Source organism: Carassius auratus, chromosome 12 (genome assembly GCF_003368295.1).
Source record: "Carassius auratus strain Wakin chromosome 12, ASM336829v1, whole genome shotgun sequence".
In the NCBI taxonomy this organism is placed as follows: domain Eukaryota; kingdom Metazoa; phylum Chordata; class Actinopteri; order Cypriniformes; family Cyprinidae; genus Carassius; species Carassius auratus.
In genome coordinates, this window is record NC_039254.1 from 9,862,876 (window position 1) to 9,881,116 (window position 18,241).

An 18,241-nucleotide genomic window follows, 5' to 3' on the forward strand; every position below is an offset into this window, starting at 1 on the left:
GGTCATAAATAAAGCTGCAAAACTTATTTTAGCAGGATATATACTAATGACATGTTAACGTTACTGCAAAAATATGTGATACAAATATGTAATGAAAAAAATAATACTTACGATGACTTAATTACATTTTAAATTTAATTATATCACTATGATAATTTTCGTAACCGTATCAGTGACCCTGGTATTTTTAATATTCATGATAATGACGCAATCTATGATACTGAAGCCGCACAGTTTAAAGTTATAATTAGTAATAACACAATGAAATTTACATAAGAAAAAATAATGTTCATAGTGGGCACCGAGCTGCCACAACCTACCGTACGATCCACCAATACCCACTACCAAACGCTTCTACAGAAATATGTACGAAACAATACCCTGAATGTATCCACGGAAACTATTTAAATCGTTATTTTAAAAGCGATTCTTTCTTGGTTGACGAATTGACATCAACAAAGACATTTAACTGCCTTGACGGACACGTTCAATAAGGCCACATCCACACAACATTGGGTTGGCTGACATTACGAAAGTACCCGGATGGATCCGTAGGGAAACTACGTCATTGTTCACCGCCGGGCGCTCTTTGGATTTTAGAATGGATGAACTCATTTAAATTAATCAAAAATGTACAGGTACGTCAATTGTTTGATTTAAATGTCACCTATGATTGCTGCAGGTGATTTTTGGAGAGCGCATGTTGTGTGGTTTGCGTTAATTGTGTGGTACGAAATTGAAAACACCGGGTTTCGCAATGAGTCTTTCGGCAGCGTTGGCTTCTCGTCCAAGGCACCGGTGAATTTCAGAGACCGTGCCCCTCCTTTCTACATGTTTTCGATTAAAATCGAAATTTGGCTAATTAGACTTAGTACTGTTGTCTTGTTTATGTTTGTGAAGAGACACACCACATATATCAACATCTTTCTGAATCACAAGACCGGGTTCACGAAGTGCGTGACCGTGTTCGTGCAGCGCTCCTTCTGTATTGTTACGTTCGCCGTTACCATGGCGTTTGTAGCAACAGCACAGTGCTCTTTAAATCAGTCCTAACTTCTCGCACCAACAAAAAGGTGGCTAACCAGTTAAATTTCATTGACAAGTATTTCGCATTCTTTTAATAACACTAAAATACACATATTAATAGTGTTTCGTTTATAAATAACGAGCGGCAGAGGCCTATCTCGCACGCGAAGCCTTTAGCCGAGCACGCTAGATAACACTTGGCGGAGGGAGTGTGTACTACAGGACCGTTTCCTCGTGCAAAAACACACACAGAACCGCCTCTGTAGTTGTTGATCTGTATTTTAATGTTAGGACTGACGATCTAATCGAAGGAATCCACATTTTGCTGTAGTTTTATTGAGGAACGTGTTGGTGTGACAGTTCACTGCAAACTAATAGCTATCGTGAAGTACCCGAGGCCACGGGCCCATGCTACTGCTAGCGCTCAGTTCAATAGATCAACACACAGCGGCTAATAACAATTACACCAACACATATTTAGCTTATTCGATCACATCTTAGTCGGCCGTTAACAATGAAAGAAATGAGTATCATTTTAAATGTTGTTTTGGGTCATTAAGGGTAGACTAGTATGTTTGGAGTTCAACGTTCACTTATATTTGTTGTACTTTCACTTTGGCGCGATGTCTACTCGGGCATTTAACGTAACGTCAACGGTCTTCTTAGACGCTTTATTAGAGAGAGTTATTCTTTTTATACTGTATTTACTTGCTCCGAAGTTATCTGGTTATATCTTTTTATGAAGGTATGTGGTTTTTAGATTAGCAGCGATTGATGTTTGTTACTGTTCCGAGCCGTTCAGCTAAATACTTTGTTGCGACATTGTTAATGAATATATCTCTTTGTGTTTAAAACTGTATATAATTTATTAGAGGAAGGGAAAGTCAGAGACAATTTACACTATAGACATCTGAGGAGTAAACAACTTAGTACTAGGGCAGGGGCTCTCAATCGTCTCCATGAAGTATCCCAAGCACTGCATGTTTTGTATGTCTGACGCACTGATGAGCTGATGGGTTGAATCAGGTGTGATTATTGAGGGAGACACAAAAAATGTGCAGGGCAAGGGGTACTCCTGGACAGGTTTAAGAACCACTGTGTTAGAGTTTTGCTTACTTCTCATGTACCTGTTGCATTTGACACTAAGACTAGCTTTACCTGAACCTGTGCCTTTAAAACCACTTCACATGCAAATTAAAAATCTGTCTGTCTGTTTTGTCAAACATGATTGAGTTGACACACACATCTGTTTTTCCACAGAAAATGAATAATGACCATAGTTGACAAACCTCCAGAGAAATCTGACCTGGAGTCAGTGCGGTGCAAGCACTCCAGCTCCCTGACACCTTTCTCCTCCAGAGATATGGAGAGCAGTAGCTCGAGCTGGAGTGTTGGCCCATCTGCCACTGAGGTTTCAGGGGCCAAGACTGCCTGTATGGCCCCGACCATTGGAGTGAACGGTAGTAATAACGCAGCGCTTCAAGTCGAAAGGCCCAGAGAGCAAGGCGAGTGCTTTTCTTTACCATTGATGTTTAAAGGTTGTTGTATCATCACTTTTAAAGTACATCTTTTATCTTTAATTTAAATATTGTATTGTTTGTGTAATATATGTCTGTTTTTTTTTTTTGAACCATACAGTGGTCATGACCAGTGGGGATGGCATTGCTCTGCCTCAGAAAGTCCTGTTTTCCCCAGAACGGCTTTGTTTGAAATGGAACCAGGGCCACCGCGTTGGAGCAGGTCTCCATAACCTGGGCAACACATGTTTCCTGAACTCTACCCTGCAGTGTCTGACCTATACGGCTCCCCTTGCCAACTACATGCTGACCAGAGAGCATTCCAAAACATGTATGTGTGCAAGATTTTTGCAACATTGCACATAATTCTTGACATGGTTTTGTTCTAACAATGTATATTCATCTTCTTTAAATGCAGGTCATGAGCCTGGGTTTTGCATGATGTGTACCATGCAAAATCACATCATCCAAGTGTTCGCCAACTCTGGAAATGTCATTAAGCCTATCAATGTGCTTAATGAGCTAAAACGTGAGTGCTCAGTTTAAGCTGTAACATTTGCTTTTAAAATCATGTGGCAAAATTAAAATGTACTAGTGTACTACTATACTAGTAATATGACACTCAAGTGCTACATAAACACTTTTAGTGCTAGATAAGAGTTGAGGGTTTTGACAAGATAATTATTAAGGTTAAACCTTGACGTTTGTATAAAAACAAGCAACACAGCCACAGTTTTTTTTTTGTGCTGGAGTTGAGCAATAAAGAATGGTCCAGGATGACAGTTATTTATAACATGTACCACTAATCTTTTGTTCTTATCCTCAGGGATTGGAAAGCATTTCAGATTTGGAAGTCAAGAAGATGCTCATGAGTTCTTGAGGTACACAGTGGATGCTATGCAAAAGTCCTGCCTGCCTGGAAACAAGTGAGTTCCCACAATACAGTTTTGTTTGCCAGTTTACTAGCATTATAAGGCATTAAATAAAAAATGCATTCCTCGGTGCATTAACTGTAATGACTGCATACTTATATCTAGTCTAATACTTCATTATTTTGATTAATTGTCAGATTGGACAGGCAAACTCAGGCAACCACTTTTGTGCATCAGATATTTGGGGGTTATCTGAGATCCAGAGGTAGGTCATAAGATTTGTGTTTGTTTAGATTTGGGTTAAGGTTAATCTTATTCTTTTTGAATTGCACATATTGTCTATAAAGACACATTAAAATTTAGTTGATTTTTGATTTATTTTATAATTTATATGGCTGGTAATTTAACGCGTTAATTAGATTGATTAATCATGGAGAAAAATAATGCGGCGTTAAAATTATTAACACGTATAATGCACTTGCCCCACCCCAGACCTATGTGGATCATCTGCCATTTCATAGGTGATTGATGACTAATATGAGCAGGGCAACAACTTACTGCATGATGGAGCCTAGAGAGTATCCCTAAAATTCAAGATATGGGGCAAAATTACCCTGTTTGAAAGTTTGTCTTATATTTACATCACATGGTTAAGAAATATCACACAAGATGTAGGTGCAATATCACACGAGTGTAAATGTGAAACTCATCTTATTCATCAGTTCATTAAGAAGTTAATAGTGTTATTTTATACACAGTATTGTCTGTTTTGCTCAATTTTGCCAACCAAAATATAAAGACAAATCAGAACGGTTAATCTCTGAGGCAACCCACAGCGGCATTTCATTGCTTAATCCACATTTTGAATGAATTGAGTGAATCATTTGGCACGTTGAACCATTGGCCATAGTCACGTTGATTTTTAAGTGGCGCTGCACAGACCGATCATTGTATGACATCAAAGTACCGCAGGGGTGATTCTAAAGCACAAGTTTATAAAGAACTCTTTACTTCACTCCTGAATGAATCAGCCATTTGAATTATTTGATGACTTAATCATTAAAAGATTTGCCAGCACCTACTGCCATTTTTATTATTTAAGGTATCATTTCATTAAATAAATAATTTAATATTTTCATAGTTATAATAATAATAATAATAAATTAAGAAAATCAATTATTAAAGTTATAGTTCACCCAACCAAAAATGACAATTCTGTCATCATTTACTCACATGGTCCAAAAGAGTATATGTAATTTTAACAAACAAAATATTTCTTGCTGAACCTACTTCTTGTAATCTCTGTTTGATGCTTTGCACAACAATGACTTTAAATAATCTTTTCAGAGTAATTTCTCCAAATTTGATGTGCGATTAATTAGATTAATCACCACATCTTGTAATTAGATTAAAAAAAATGTAATCGCTTACCAGCCCTAATAATTTATGTATGTTTTATAGAATTTTTGCAATGATGGAATATTTAATCTGTGCTTCAGATACATCGGTTGGTACAGTAATCCACATTTCTTTTTCACAGTCAAATGTTTGAATTGCAAAGCAGTTTCTGATACTTTTGACCCATTCCTGGATATTTCACTGGAGATAAAGGTGACGGATGTTTTCTTGACATAAATTTATTTTACAGCTGAAGCAAGTAATTTTAACGAGGCTACAATAGTGATAATTTTTTTGAATGTTTATTTGCAGACTGCTCAGACACTCAGTAAGGCTTTTGAGCAATTTGTTAAGCCTGAGCAACTTGATGGGGACAATGCTTATAAATGCTCCAAGTAAGTTATCCATGCATATTAACACCACATCATTGTATTACCCAAATTAAATATTTATGTGTACAGTTTCCATACATTTGAAGTCATGTATTAACCACTCTTGACAAGGGCCTTTTTTCAGTTGTAACTTTGAGACTTTAATTTCTTCTAAATAGAATAGTGCATTTAGAGACCAAATCATGTGTCCATGTGGAATTTTTATCTTTATATTTTCACTTTCACTCAAGTTTATAGTAATATTCTTTTGTCTTGGCAGATGTAAGAAAATGGTTACCGCCTCAAAGAGATTCACCGTTCATCGCAGTTCTAATGTTCTCACCATCTCATTGAAGCGGTTTACCAACTTCAGTGGAGGAAAAATTACGAAGGTAAACTGCATAGTTCATAAGATAAAATTTTATAGCTTGCTAAAGCCCTATTCGGACGGGACTAGTTTTACAGGGGGTCATTAGAGAAATCTGTGTTTCAAAGACGTACTTGGTGATTTTAATCCCGTCCGAATCTGCCACGTCTGTTTTTCTCACACAACCTCTGTGATAATTCCAGAGCAAATTACCTACTGTTTTTCAACAAACTCAGTGATCCTCTGAGAAAACTAATCCCGTCCGAATGCGAATGTCTATGATTGCCGGTGATATTTTATTTCACAATGCATTTCCTTGTGTATTTTGGCCAACGTGAATTACCGTAGATGCTCTTACCGCGTGGATGTTTGATATATTTGCTTGGCGGCAAATAAATAATATTTTTTTTTTTAATTAAATCAAGAGCAAGATTACGTAAACAGTTAATAACGTCTATTGTAATATCAGCATCAGGTAAGATTACTCGCGTTCATTTATGCATTCAGTTACATAATGTTTTAATTACATATGTACCTTTATGAAAATTAAACATACGGTAGGTTTAGCCTACTACACACATAAAAAAAAAAAAGGAAAACAAGTTAAACTAAAGGAACCACACATTAACATGGTTTTGCTATACTAACCATTTAGTATTCATTTTGTAATAATACTAATGGCAATCATTCTGAATGAATTAAATGCACGGACACAGAGCGCGTGATCTCTGTGATGCCTAGATGCACAAAACAGACCCTCCCACCCCTGTAAAAAACATGGAGATGTTAGTCCCGTCCGAATTGCTAAATGAAAATCACAGACGTCAGGTGGTAAGAATCGAAACTCAAACGTAGTTTAGAAAACTAGTCCCGTCCAAATAGGGCTTAAGATCCTGGACAAACTGATGTGACTAGGGCTGGCTTGATACCACTTTTTCATAACTGATTCCGATTCAATACCCAATACTCATAGTATCTACTGATTATGATATTGATCTATATTACTCAGTTTTTTTTTCACAAGGAAGTTATCACAGTCAGTCTAAATGTTCTGCAAAACAAGTCAACGTTGAAAATCAGTAGTAGATTTCATTTAAAGTCCAACAGGTTAATACTAATATTGGACATTAACAAACACGTTTAATCTATTCCAAACAGGTAAGTACATATATTTAAAGTAAAGTTGAACTGAACTGATGCATTAGTCATACAGCGCTCTGGACCGAGCGCTCATTACGAACCGCACCGCCACAGAAAGAAGAATGAGATGCATTCTAACATAAGTTTGGCATTAAAGGGGGGGTGAAATGCTCATTTTCACTCAATATCCTGTTAATCTTGAGTACATATAGAGTAGTACTGCATCCTTCATAAATCCAAAAAGTCTTTAGTTTAATTATATTCATAAGAGAAAGATAGTCTGTACCGATTTTTCCCGGAAAAACACGACCGGCTGGAGGCGTGACGTGTGGGCGGAGCTAAAGAATCACGAGCGCGAATAGGTTTTTGCTTTGAGAGCGTTTGGAAGCTGTGACATTACCGTGAGGGGAAAACCCATCATCCAAAACAAACTATGGCTTACAGTCAGATTCAGCCGTTTATTTATGATCCAGAATCAGATCCAGAGGCTGAAACTGAACTAAAGCAGCAGCAGCAACGACTCGCTCCGAGCGGGGCTCGAACCCGGGTCTCCGGCATGGGAGGGGACGCACTAACAAGGAGGCAGAGATATTTGAAGCAGTTTTACTCACCGCCTGCGGTTCCAACACACGATCGTGACCCTTTTTCCTTGGGATTGCATCATCCTTAAGAAATAAACGATACGCAAATCCGTCGTCAAACTGGGCCTTGTTTGTAAAACAAGCATCTTCGAAATGCAGGGAACAAACAAAAACACTTGCACAACTCCGTTGATGCTCTGTAAAAATAAACTCCATCCACTGGCCCCTTAATGCTGTTTTTTTTTTTGGTAATCTGTGCAGGGTTGTCTTGCCCTGGCAACCAAAAACACACTTCTTTTGTGACTTTTCGGGACGCTCTGATCAGTGAATCGCTCTGATCAGTGAAATGTCTGTGCTGCTCAGCCTCGCTATACGGGAGCGCGCGTTCTTCCGGCAGAAGTGCCTTAAGACCCATATAAGGAAATTCCGCTCCATCTAACGTCACACAGAGCCATACTCGAAAAAAACTTTCCGAAACTTGTGACAAACCGGAAGGAGTATTTTGGGAACAAAAATACTCCTTCAAACGTACAACTTAATTTTTAAAACTTTGTCCATGTTTAGCATGGGAATCCAACTCTTTAACAGTGTAAAAAACTCAGTATGCATGAAATAGCATTTCACCCCCCCTTTAAACTCAGTTAGTGAGGGCTCGTTTAAAATATTGCACACACATACGCCGTTCAGATTACTTATTAAAGTGCAATGAAATACCTTATATATGCAGACGATGTACGTCTGTTTGTGGATGGAGACTTTATAATGGCCAAAACTGTGTTTTGCATGCTTCACATTATAGTGTGTGAGAAATGCTGTGCTGAAGTGAAATAGCTGGGCAGTTTCTTTGCAGAATTATAATAGGCTGCCAAATAATAATAATAGTTATTATTATTATAATCTAATACATTAATATGAGAATGAGCCTAATATCATCTTGATTATCGACAGAGAAATTAGCTTACCTCGATACCTCTGACTATCGTCGATGCACGATACTATCGTCTATTGGCACAACCTTAGTAGGCAACACTTCAGGTGTATCTAAATGTTTAATCAAAGTTGTCCTAAAACAATACCCGTTCTTGTCTTAGGACAACTTAACTTTAACTTTTTTTTGATCCACTTCAAATGTTGACTACTGTATAAATTAAGACATTTATTTTAATTGTATAGCAGTTTAATGATGCAGCAACATGATTGATAAAAATGGAAAAAAAGCTATTATCTTTCAATTTGCTAAATTATGATACTAAAGACTCCAAATACAGAGCGGCAAAAAGCACATCATATCACTATCATCATGTCCTTCTGTGTTTTTATTTATTTATTTATTTTTTAACACTAATAAAAGTAATATGAGCTTTAAATAATAAATAAACTTCTAATGCTCATTATATAAGTGTTAGTTGGACTTATGCTAATGATTTACTACTCTAATAACAGCGTTCATTTCAATCCGACATTCAAATTAAAATATTGAATAGTATTCATAAGAGAAGCGTTGTTTCCCACAGACTTGCACACTTTGTGGTGGCATATATATTAGGGATGTCACTTTTTATTCGATATTTGAATATGCATTCGAACATGACCTGAAATATCCGTAATCGAACTATAAATAAAATATCTGGTTTTTAAAACGCCATGTGTAGCGCATCGTTGTAGAGTGGGAGAGATAGGCTGTAATCAAATAAGCGCTCCGCTCATAAATGCTGCTCGGGCATTAAAGGCAAGATCAAATGAAAATGACATCCGTAATTTTCAGAAGATTGTTGGTTTCCTTCAGAAATACAGGGATATAAAACCACCTGCTCCAGGTTTCGACTTTGACTCATGCAGCGCTCATATTTATTCAACGAAGTCAAAGCCTTTTGGAAAATCTATTTGCTGCAGTCATTTTTGATATTGTGGTGGACCGCCACAAAAAAAATCAATGTATGGGAAACGCAATGAAACTTGCGTTACCTGCTTGAACTCTTTTATTTGATCTGGATGTCTGTCTTTTAAAGAGTTTTGTTATTTTGATCTGCACACCTTTCGAATAGCGCATCAAGAACCGGGCTGACAGAGTACTCCGTGCCATCGGTACTTGGGAAAAAACCTGGTACCGTTACATTTTCATTTTTTTTTTTAGTACAGACTTGGTACCGAAGTACTGGGTCTTTTCACAACACTACCTAGGTGTGACAGCTTCAATCATTCATATTTTTGAGATGTTGTCTTGTTGTACGACCTGTAATAGGGCAAGGTCAATGTGATTAAATGTATTAAATTTTTAATAGCATTAAAATGTCATCAGTTAATGCATTAATTTTGACAGCCTTAAATATGATGATTCTTAATCCTTCACAGGATGTGAGATACACAGAGTATCTAGATTTGCGACCATTCATGTCTCAGTCTCATGGGGATCCACAGATCTATGCTCTGTATGCTGTGCTGGTTCACTCTGGCTTCAGTTGCCATGCTGGACACTATTACTGCTACATTAAGGTAAGTCATCAAATACAGACCTGCATCCTCTTTATTATGTGCTTATAACATAATATATGCATGTAGGTATATGCCGGTATCAAATTTTCTTGTTGCGATCTTTATTACGGTATACGGTATTATCATGGTACTGAAATGTAGTAAAAAATAATATATAATCCTGTCATAATACAGGATAAAAGATTTAATAACTTTTTTTTTCTTATAACACAAATAACTATGCAATAAAGCAATATAGAAAAATGTAAAATGCTTAGTTTTACACAGATTAAAGTGCAAAAGAACTATCAAGACCAATAGGTACAATAAGATCTCATTAGTTAGCCTTAATGCTTTAATAGCCTTAATACTTACATAATGAGAAATATTTACATTTGCAAAAAGTTATTAATCTTTGTTAAAAAAAAAAAATATACAACTTTTAGTTCATGTTAGCTCATTAATTGACACAGTTGCAACTTTTGATTTTAATGTGTTATATATCGGAATACCTAAGATTAATGTACTTTCAGATAAATTTTTCATTGTCAGTTTGTTAACTAATGAATTCCCTAATATCTAGGGTATGTTGTAGTCCAGGGCCCGTATTCATAAAAATCTTAATGCAAGAAGTAGCTCCTAGTGACAAAATTATAAGAAAATTCTTAGAAATGTGGGCGCTTACTCTTAAAATTAAAGAAAAAATCCTAGTAAAGAAAAAAGTAATTCAGAAAGCATCTTAACCCTTAAAAGAGGTCTTAAGGTCAAACTTGTTAGGAGCACAGACAAGGACTTTTAAGAGGCTTAAGAGTTTCTTTAGCAGAAGAGAAAATGGCAGAAAGACGAAGAGGCAGAAGAAATGTGTTGCAGACAATGGATGACAGCGAGTTAATAAGACGCTATAGATTAGATAGTGTCTATCACATTTTCTAACTGTTTTTAAATTCATTTTAAGTAAATGTTTTAATCATTTTAAAAGTTTTAAAATTGCTTTTTATTTTTGTTATTATTTTTCTTCATGATTATTTTACTTTTATGTAAAGCACTTTGCATTACCATTGTGTACAAAATGTGCTATATAAATAAACTTGCCTTGCCTAGATCGTGCAGAGATCATGTTTGTGACTGATCTTATTAGAGATGTGCTAACATCTCCGACACAGCACAGAAATGCCATAGCACCAGAAATTAAAGTAATCACTACATTACGATATTTGGCAACTGGGAAAATGCAATATGATGACTTGGGTCTGTCACAAACAATTACAGCACTTTCAGAACATCTTATTGTGTTGCAGTTCATTTCGTTTCCACTGGACATTCCCACCTTGCATGCTCAAAAAACTGCATTTATGAATATAGCAGGCTTATAGGTTCGCACAAGCAGGGGGAATGAACCGTTAATAGTTTGTGCTATACGCTCCCATGTCTGCTTCTTGTCCCTTGCTGTGACACCCGGCCCGAATTTTCCTTTAAGAATGGCCTTGTGTTCATCCACTAACTTGGCTAATAGTAAACCCCGTTCCTCTGTCCAGTTTGGCTTTCTGGCCCTTCTTGGTTTTGATTCCATGTTTGATACATTAAAACCAACATTCAAACCGCCACTTCAATCACTGTAATTGGAAAGAGTGAAACTATTTTTATCATTCTAAGCCAATCAAATACCTTATAGGAAATTAAAAGCATGGTAAATAAAAAAATGACTTGTATACACACATATGTGTGTGTGTGTGTGTGTGTGTGTGTGTGTGTGTGAGAGAGAGAGAGAGAGAGAAAGAGAACGGTCAAATAGGAAAAATTACACATGTAAATTTAAAGTGAGAATTAGAATAGACCCTATACTTAAAATCACTCTTTTTTTTCCTTCTTGGACAACCAACCAATCACAGTCTTCAAAAGATTGTGTCATACATGGCAACGGGGTCAACCCCGCCTCCTCACTAAGATGAAAGTTTTTGTCTTTTCCTTACTCAGAGTTGCTCTCAGATCGATCCCGAATCGTTCTTAAGCGAAGACTCCTACGTAAAAGTTTTTAAGCTAAATTGAGAGTTTTCTGAGAGGATTCTTAGAATCTTTATGAATATAGGCCCAGATATTTTTTTTTTAAAGTTTGAAAATAAATAGTCTTATGTAATGAACAACACAGCAAATCCACAAATATATTTTAATACGTTTTAGAAAAAAGAGCAGCTGCTTTACTTATGGGGATTTTAGGATAAGGGCTGCATTTTCTGCAGTTTAGTGCCATCTGCTGTCAGAGAGTGAATGTGCTTTCATTCAGCCTGTCTTTCACGTTACCCTATGTGCTTCTCATGCATGCTTGTTTACATCAGAGCGCACACGGTCTTTCAAGCGGTATACAGTGGTGGCATTTTGACCAGTTGATGGGAAAAGTGTTCTTAAATTGCTTTCCAAATTCTGAGTATTTTATAATATATAATTATTCACGTTATTTAGAAGTGCCCACGATAACAATATTGTGCATATTCATTACCATGATATATCGCATTGCCGAATACTGGCACATATCTAAATATATGATTAATTTGATACTCTATTTCAGGCTAGCAATGGGCAGTGGTATCAGATGAACGACTCATCGGTTTCTCTCAGTGACATAAGGACAGTACTTAATCAGCAAGCTTATTTGCTGTTCTACATCAGGTACATCAGGTCTTAATTCACTTCCCATGACTTAAATGGATATTTTGTAGGGATGCACGATGCGCGATACAGACTGCCTCATGATATTTGCAAATCTGTTAAAATTGGTATTGGCCCCAAAAATCTTATCTGTGCATCCCTAATAATTTGTGCTTTTGGTGCTAAGGGTCAGTCTCATCCGTAAAATGCTTATTTTAATTAAATTTAGGTCCTCTGATGCAAAAAATGGAAGTTATTTTACCCAGATGAGTCATCCTCCAGGCCAATCATCTCCTCGACCATCCATTCCAGTCAAGATGAATGGGCCTCAGTACACCTCCACATCCTTCATTGGCCCTCAGCTGCCACCTCATATGCTAAAGGTACTGCAAGACAATAACACATTCAAACAAATTACTATAGTTTAGCAAATTATCCTTAAAGCTAAGCTAGGTGTGCTTCTTCTCTTCACCTTTTCACTTTTTGTGTACTTTGCAGAACTCATTGTTCATAAACGGGAATGGTTCTTCAAAGGAACACCATGGTGGCTCCAAACCCAACAAAAGTTTTTATGGTGTGACCAAATTAGGCTCTGGCCTATCTCATACGTCGTCTTCTGCATCCGCATCCTCTTCTACTTCACTTGTTCGGCCCATGGGCATTCCTGATTCATCCAAGAGACCGAAGTTGACTTTTACCATTAGTCAGAACAAACCTATTAGACCTACTCAGACCCAGTCAAGCCCTAACTGCTCTTTATCTTCAGCCTCTCACCCTCAGCCCACATCTTCCAGTACCTCAGTGTCTACCTCAGGCTTCTCACAGGTCAATGGAAATTGCACTCGAGCTTCTTTCTTGGTTCCTTATGGTCAGGAATCATCTGAGGAATCCGACCAAGAGGCTGGAGCCTTGGAGAATGGATCAGTTAAGCCTTATCTTGCTGCCAAGGTAACCAATGGGATAAAGGATGACACCCAGTCCCACAATTCCAGTTCACCGCCTCAGCTTACCCTGAAGACAAATGGATCTAATGGCTTTTCAGAGCTACATGTGCGTGAAAATGGATCAGGACCTGCCCACAAACCCCAAAATGGCCTTCCCAAAGCCAATGGTTTTTATCATGTTGATAAGGTACACACTTCAAATCAAGTCAATTTTTGGCCTTTATTTTACTTATAAAAGCTCATATCCCCCCCCCCCCCCCAAATTTGTTTTGTTAAAGAAGTGTTTGCTCCTTTTTTTTTTTTTAGGTTGTGGGTGCACCTCATTCTTCATCACAGACTGCTAATCAGTCTAACAATTCAGACATGCAATCCAGCTTAAAGCCTGGAAACAGTGAGTCAAGGTGAGACGCTCAAACACCATATTCGGTTTATATATATATATATATATATATATATTATAACTGTTTTGTTTGATCTCGTAATGAATATCCATGTTTCGTAATGTACACTGCTTTGATGCCTTAATATACTTGTAGCCAGTGTTATTTTAGAAATATTTGCTACTATAGTATTTATTAATACTTTGAATTGGTCAAAAATTGAATTAATACTTTTTTTTGTTATACGTTTTCATTTGAATTTATGATTTTAGTTTTTATTTCAGTTTTAGTAATTTTAGTACTTCAACTTAAGCTGTGTTTTTTTTGGGGGGTATTGTTGCCAAGGCAACTTGTCATTAATTCAGTTCAATTAAAGTTTATTTGTATAGCGCTTATACAAATCATTTCAAAGCAACTTCACAGAAAGTTACGTTTCTACAATATTTAGTAGTAGCTTATAAGTGGTGACTGTCAGTTTGTGCGTATATGACAGGATTTTTCAGAAAAATTAATACAAGACGTAGTCAGCCAGACGATGAACATCATTAACAGCAATTATTATATGATGCAGTCACACTTGTAGCAATATTTTTAGTTCTGTTTGTTGATTCAGGGTTAGCATCATCTGGGGTTCTCTTAGGGGTCAGCATCATCTCTTCTCAGGTGTTCTGGATCCAGACTGGAGCTTGTGTAAATCCTAGTCCCGTGGCAAAACACAGAAACAAATAGAGACATCTTTACCAAGAATCCTTGGTAAAAGAGATGTTTTTAATCTAGATTTAAACAGAGAGAGTGTGTATGAACCCTAGGAACTAGGGAGCTTGATGGATTGTAACGTGGTAGAAGTCTAGTTAGTAGGTACGCAGGAGATAAACCATTTAGGGCCTTTTTGGTAAGTAATGATAATTTGTAACTGATATGGAACTTAATAGGTAGCCAGTGCAGAGACTATAAATTGGGGTAATATGATCATATTTTCTTGACCTGGTAAGGACTAGCTGCTGCATTTTGGACTACCTTTGCGAGACGCAAACCCACAACCTTAGGGTTATGAGTCAAACTCTCTAACCATTAGGCCAAGACTTACCCCCTAAAGGGTATACTTGTATTTATGTGTGCTCACAATATCAACAACAGTGTGCTTTTAAAAATAAAGAAAACAAACATGATGCGCTTTCTGCCATCTCGTCTTAAACATTAATTGCAACTCAGCGAATACATGCCTCACAGACATTATAAATAAATCTACAGAAAGCTTTAAATTACCAATTAATTAAATAAATTGAACAAAAACTGTTATCTGCCATGTTAATTAACTTTACATGTGATTAAAAATGTGCCCATAATTTGCTTGGAAAATACTTTCCAAGATAAAATAAAAATAACATACAGTAGCCCAGCCTAATAATTAGTCTATTTTAAAAATATTGTTCTTAACAGACCTGAGTGGTTTGTAACACTAGTGCAGTGTCCGTTCTCGGCGAATATAAGCCGTGCCTGCATGAGGTGCACCGCTTCTGGCTCATGCTGTTCTGTAGTTTATTAAAAGTTTGTTTATTTTGATTGTCATGTGTCCATATTACAGCAAAATGCGACCCTAAACTCGCTTGGGTCTGCAGCAACACAACTGCCATGCATAAAGTCGATTGGATGAACGCTTCTCGACATAATAAAAATGCAAACAGACAGACACACAGAGATTTCTGCCTTTATTGGAGAGAAGAATATGTTCAGCCCCCTCCCTCCAAAGCTTTGAATATTTGGTGTTGATTGTTAATGAAGCTTCGAGGCTCAAAAAATGGTATTCTGACCACCCCTACAATTTTATATGTTGGGGTGGAGTAACCCTTTAAGTTTTTAATCTGATATTTATTATATTTTAATTTTTTTACTTTCATTTAACCAATGTAATTTGTACAGGTTTTCATGATTAACAATAATGATTGTTTATAGCATTTAAAATTATTAGTTTGTTTTTATTCCCCTCGAAATACAATAGAATTTTAATTCGGTCTCTGCTGGTTATAGCTGCCCCACCACCACAGAGTACCACTGGCTGTGTTACTGCAAAACACATTTTTGTGAATATTAATTTCCAAATTGGCTACTCGCATGGCCACGGATATTCTACCAGTGAACAGCTAATAATTGATGTAACGGGTGAAATTATATTTATGTTACAGGGTGGGTGTGGGTAAAAAAGGGTAACAGACACAGGTGGATAGTGGGTAGGGATGCAACAATACCATTTTTTTCAGATCCAATCCGATAGCGAAAATTGAGTATCTGCCGATACCGAGCAAATCCGATACAGCGCAATTATTATTTTTTAATCAATGTAGAATTTCTATACCTCTTGGTGTTGACCAGATCATCACTCTTTTGTGTGTTAAACACAATCTACATATAGATGACTTCATTTTAATGAAAAAATATATAATCATAATCTATGACATAATCTTATACTATTATAAATTAGGTTAATGGATAATTCAGCAGCAAAAGATACTCTAGATTCTAGAAAAATCACAGTTCCACAATAATTGTATAAACAAATCTAGTATAATTTTATTTACAAATAAAAGTTTATAGGTCTAAAATCTGGTAAAATGTTACACATTGCTCTTTGTATTGTTGTAAAATACATTCATTAAAAAACAAGTATATACATTTATAAAATGTTTCTTTTAAATGTATAGCACAGTAATAAAGGCAGCAACCTATGATAGATAGGACTGAACAGGAAAGACTATTAATCATTTTTGCGCAGAAAAGTATTATAATACTAAAGACGGCAATACAGAGTGTCACAGAGCGCTTATGCGCATCCCGTGCGCATAATGATGAGCTTGAAACAACACTGAGTCACTGTGTGCAGGCTGCGCAGCCCTCAGAGTCCGCATAGAACAGTTAGTAAAACACACACTGCTCGGTTCATGTTCATCTTCAATTCTCTCTTCACAGCAGTTCAGTTAGTATACTGTTTGAGTAAATGAATTACTCTGGGATATTGGTTTATTTAGACTCAGAGGGAGTGTTAGCCACGTTAAAGTAAATTTAAGTAATTTGTGGATTAATGCTTACTGGAGATACGAACCATTTCAAACGATTCAGTCCGATTTGGTGAACTGGTTCAACCGGTTTACTAATAAGAACCTGTTAAATCGAACGATTCGTTTATGAACTGGACATCACTAGTACAAAGGGAAGAGATATTGATATGTAGTGTATAAAATCTGTGCATTAGTTTGAGCCTTTTCTTTGAACAGTTTTAAACCTCAGTTATTGTGTGCTTTTGAAGAGAGTTTCATAGTTTTGACTGTAGTGACCGAACATGACACGCAGTTTGATTGCTGAATGGAGGATGACAGCTGCAGCAGAAAAAAAGTTTGTGAGAACTTGAATTTTAATGACTTCAATATTAATCTGTACCTCACATTGAACTATGGAACTGCTTCAGAACACTTTAAAGATGTGCATGAAAACGTTTTGGTGCCTTTTGTGGGGCTCAACAATAACACCGAATAGTATTAACGATCGGATTTGTATCAGTCTCATCTGACCGATACCCCATCCACAGAAAATGGCAGTATCAGGGCCAATACCGATCCTAAGTATCGGATCGATGCATCCCTAGATGTGGGTCCAATAGTCAAGACTATTTTGACTCAATACAGTACAAGCTGGTAGGCAGCTGCTTTCAAACGGTCCCATGCTTGTGTTCATGCTTTGTCTGAAGGCCGTTAAAAGCCCTGTGATGTAATTTACAGTATGTGCAATTTGGTTGCACTAGATTGTTCACATGATGCAAGCAGTAGTTTTACATTTGCAATAACATTTAATCTTTTAGCAGATGCTTTTATCCAAAGCGACTTACAAATGAGGACAAGAATAGAAGCAATCAGATTAATGAGAGAGCAACAGTATACAAGTGCTGTGACAAGTCTCAGTTAGTCTAGCACAGTACACAATGTACAGTGTATCTTTAGACTCCAATTGAGATAGGACGTCATTACACCAGCTGGGTACAGTTCAGTAAAAGGTCTGTGATATTGGTTTTGTGACTCTTTGGGATGATGCCACAAGGTGTCATACACTTGCAGAACGCAAGTTTCTGGAGGGTGCATAAGTTTCAAACTAGCGAGGTTAGGTATATTGGTGCATATCCAGTTGTTGTCTTGAGGGCAAACATGAATACCTTGAATTTAATGCAAGCAGCTACTGGTAGGTAGCCAGTGTAAAATTAAGTGACGTGTAATGTGAGCTTTTTCGCCTTGAAGACCATTCTCACTTGTACATTCAGGATCGGTTGCAGAGGCTGGATAGTACATGTGGAAGGCCCAACAAGAGAGCATTACAATAGTCCAGTCTGGAGAGAACAAGAGCTTGGACGATGAGTTGTGCAGCTTGCTCTGATAGGAAGGGTCTAATCTTCTGAATGTTCTGTAAGGCAAATCTGCAGGACTGGGCCATTGTAGCAATATGGTCTGTGAAGCTTAACTGAGCATTGATCACAACTCAAAGGGCATG

The 18,241-nt window shown here is 36.9% G+C and overlaps 1 protein-coding gene across 5 annotated transcripts in view; it reads left to right on the top strand.

Annotated features, from left to right (window-relative positions):
* The first annotated feature begins 4 nt into the window (after window positions 1-4).
* The window catches only part of LOC113111777 (ubiquitin carboxyl-terminal hydrolase 42-like), a 30,256-nt gene continuing 12,019 nt past the window's right edge, over window positions 5-18,241 (top strand). For 3 of the 5 annotated variants that reach the window (XR_003293354.1, XM_026276849.1, XM_026276853.1), the window contains exons 1-14: window positions 5-638; window positions 2,287-2,531; window positions 2,665-2,874; window positions 2,962-3,072; window positions 3,370-3,469; window positions 3,613-3,680; window positions 4,956-5,026; window positions 5,126-5,208; window positions 5,465-5,576; window positions 9,625-9,765; window positions 12,308-12,408; window positions 12,617-12,770; window positions 12,886-13,518; window positions 13,638-13,732. Coding sequence is in view for 4 of the 5 variants with exons in the window: in XM_026276849.1 (XP_026132634.1) it covers window positions 2,297-2,531; window positions 2,665-2,874; window positions 2,962-3,072; window positions 3,370-3,469; window positions 3,613-3,680; window positions 4,956-5,026; window positions 5,126-5,208; window positions 5,465-5,576; window positions 9,625-9,765; window positions 12,308-12,408; window positions 12,617-12,770; window positions 12,886-13,518; window positions 13,638-13,732 (2,114 nt within the window). In the remaining variant the exon portion in view is untranslated. Of the gene's footprint in view, window positions 639-691; window positions 1,074-1,162; window positions 1,772-2,286; window positions 2,532-2,664; window positions 2,875-2,961; window positions 3,073-3,369; window positions 3,470-3,612; window positions 3,681-4,955; window positions 5,027-5,125; window positions 5,209-5,464; window positions 5,577-9,624; window positions 9,766-12,307; window positions 12,409-12,616; window positions 12,771-12,885; window positions 13,519-13,637; window positions 13,733-18,241 lie in introns of those variants that run through there. The other 2 variants (XM_026276850.1, XM_026276851.1) reach the window with 2 other exon arrangements.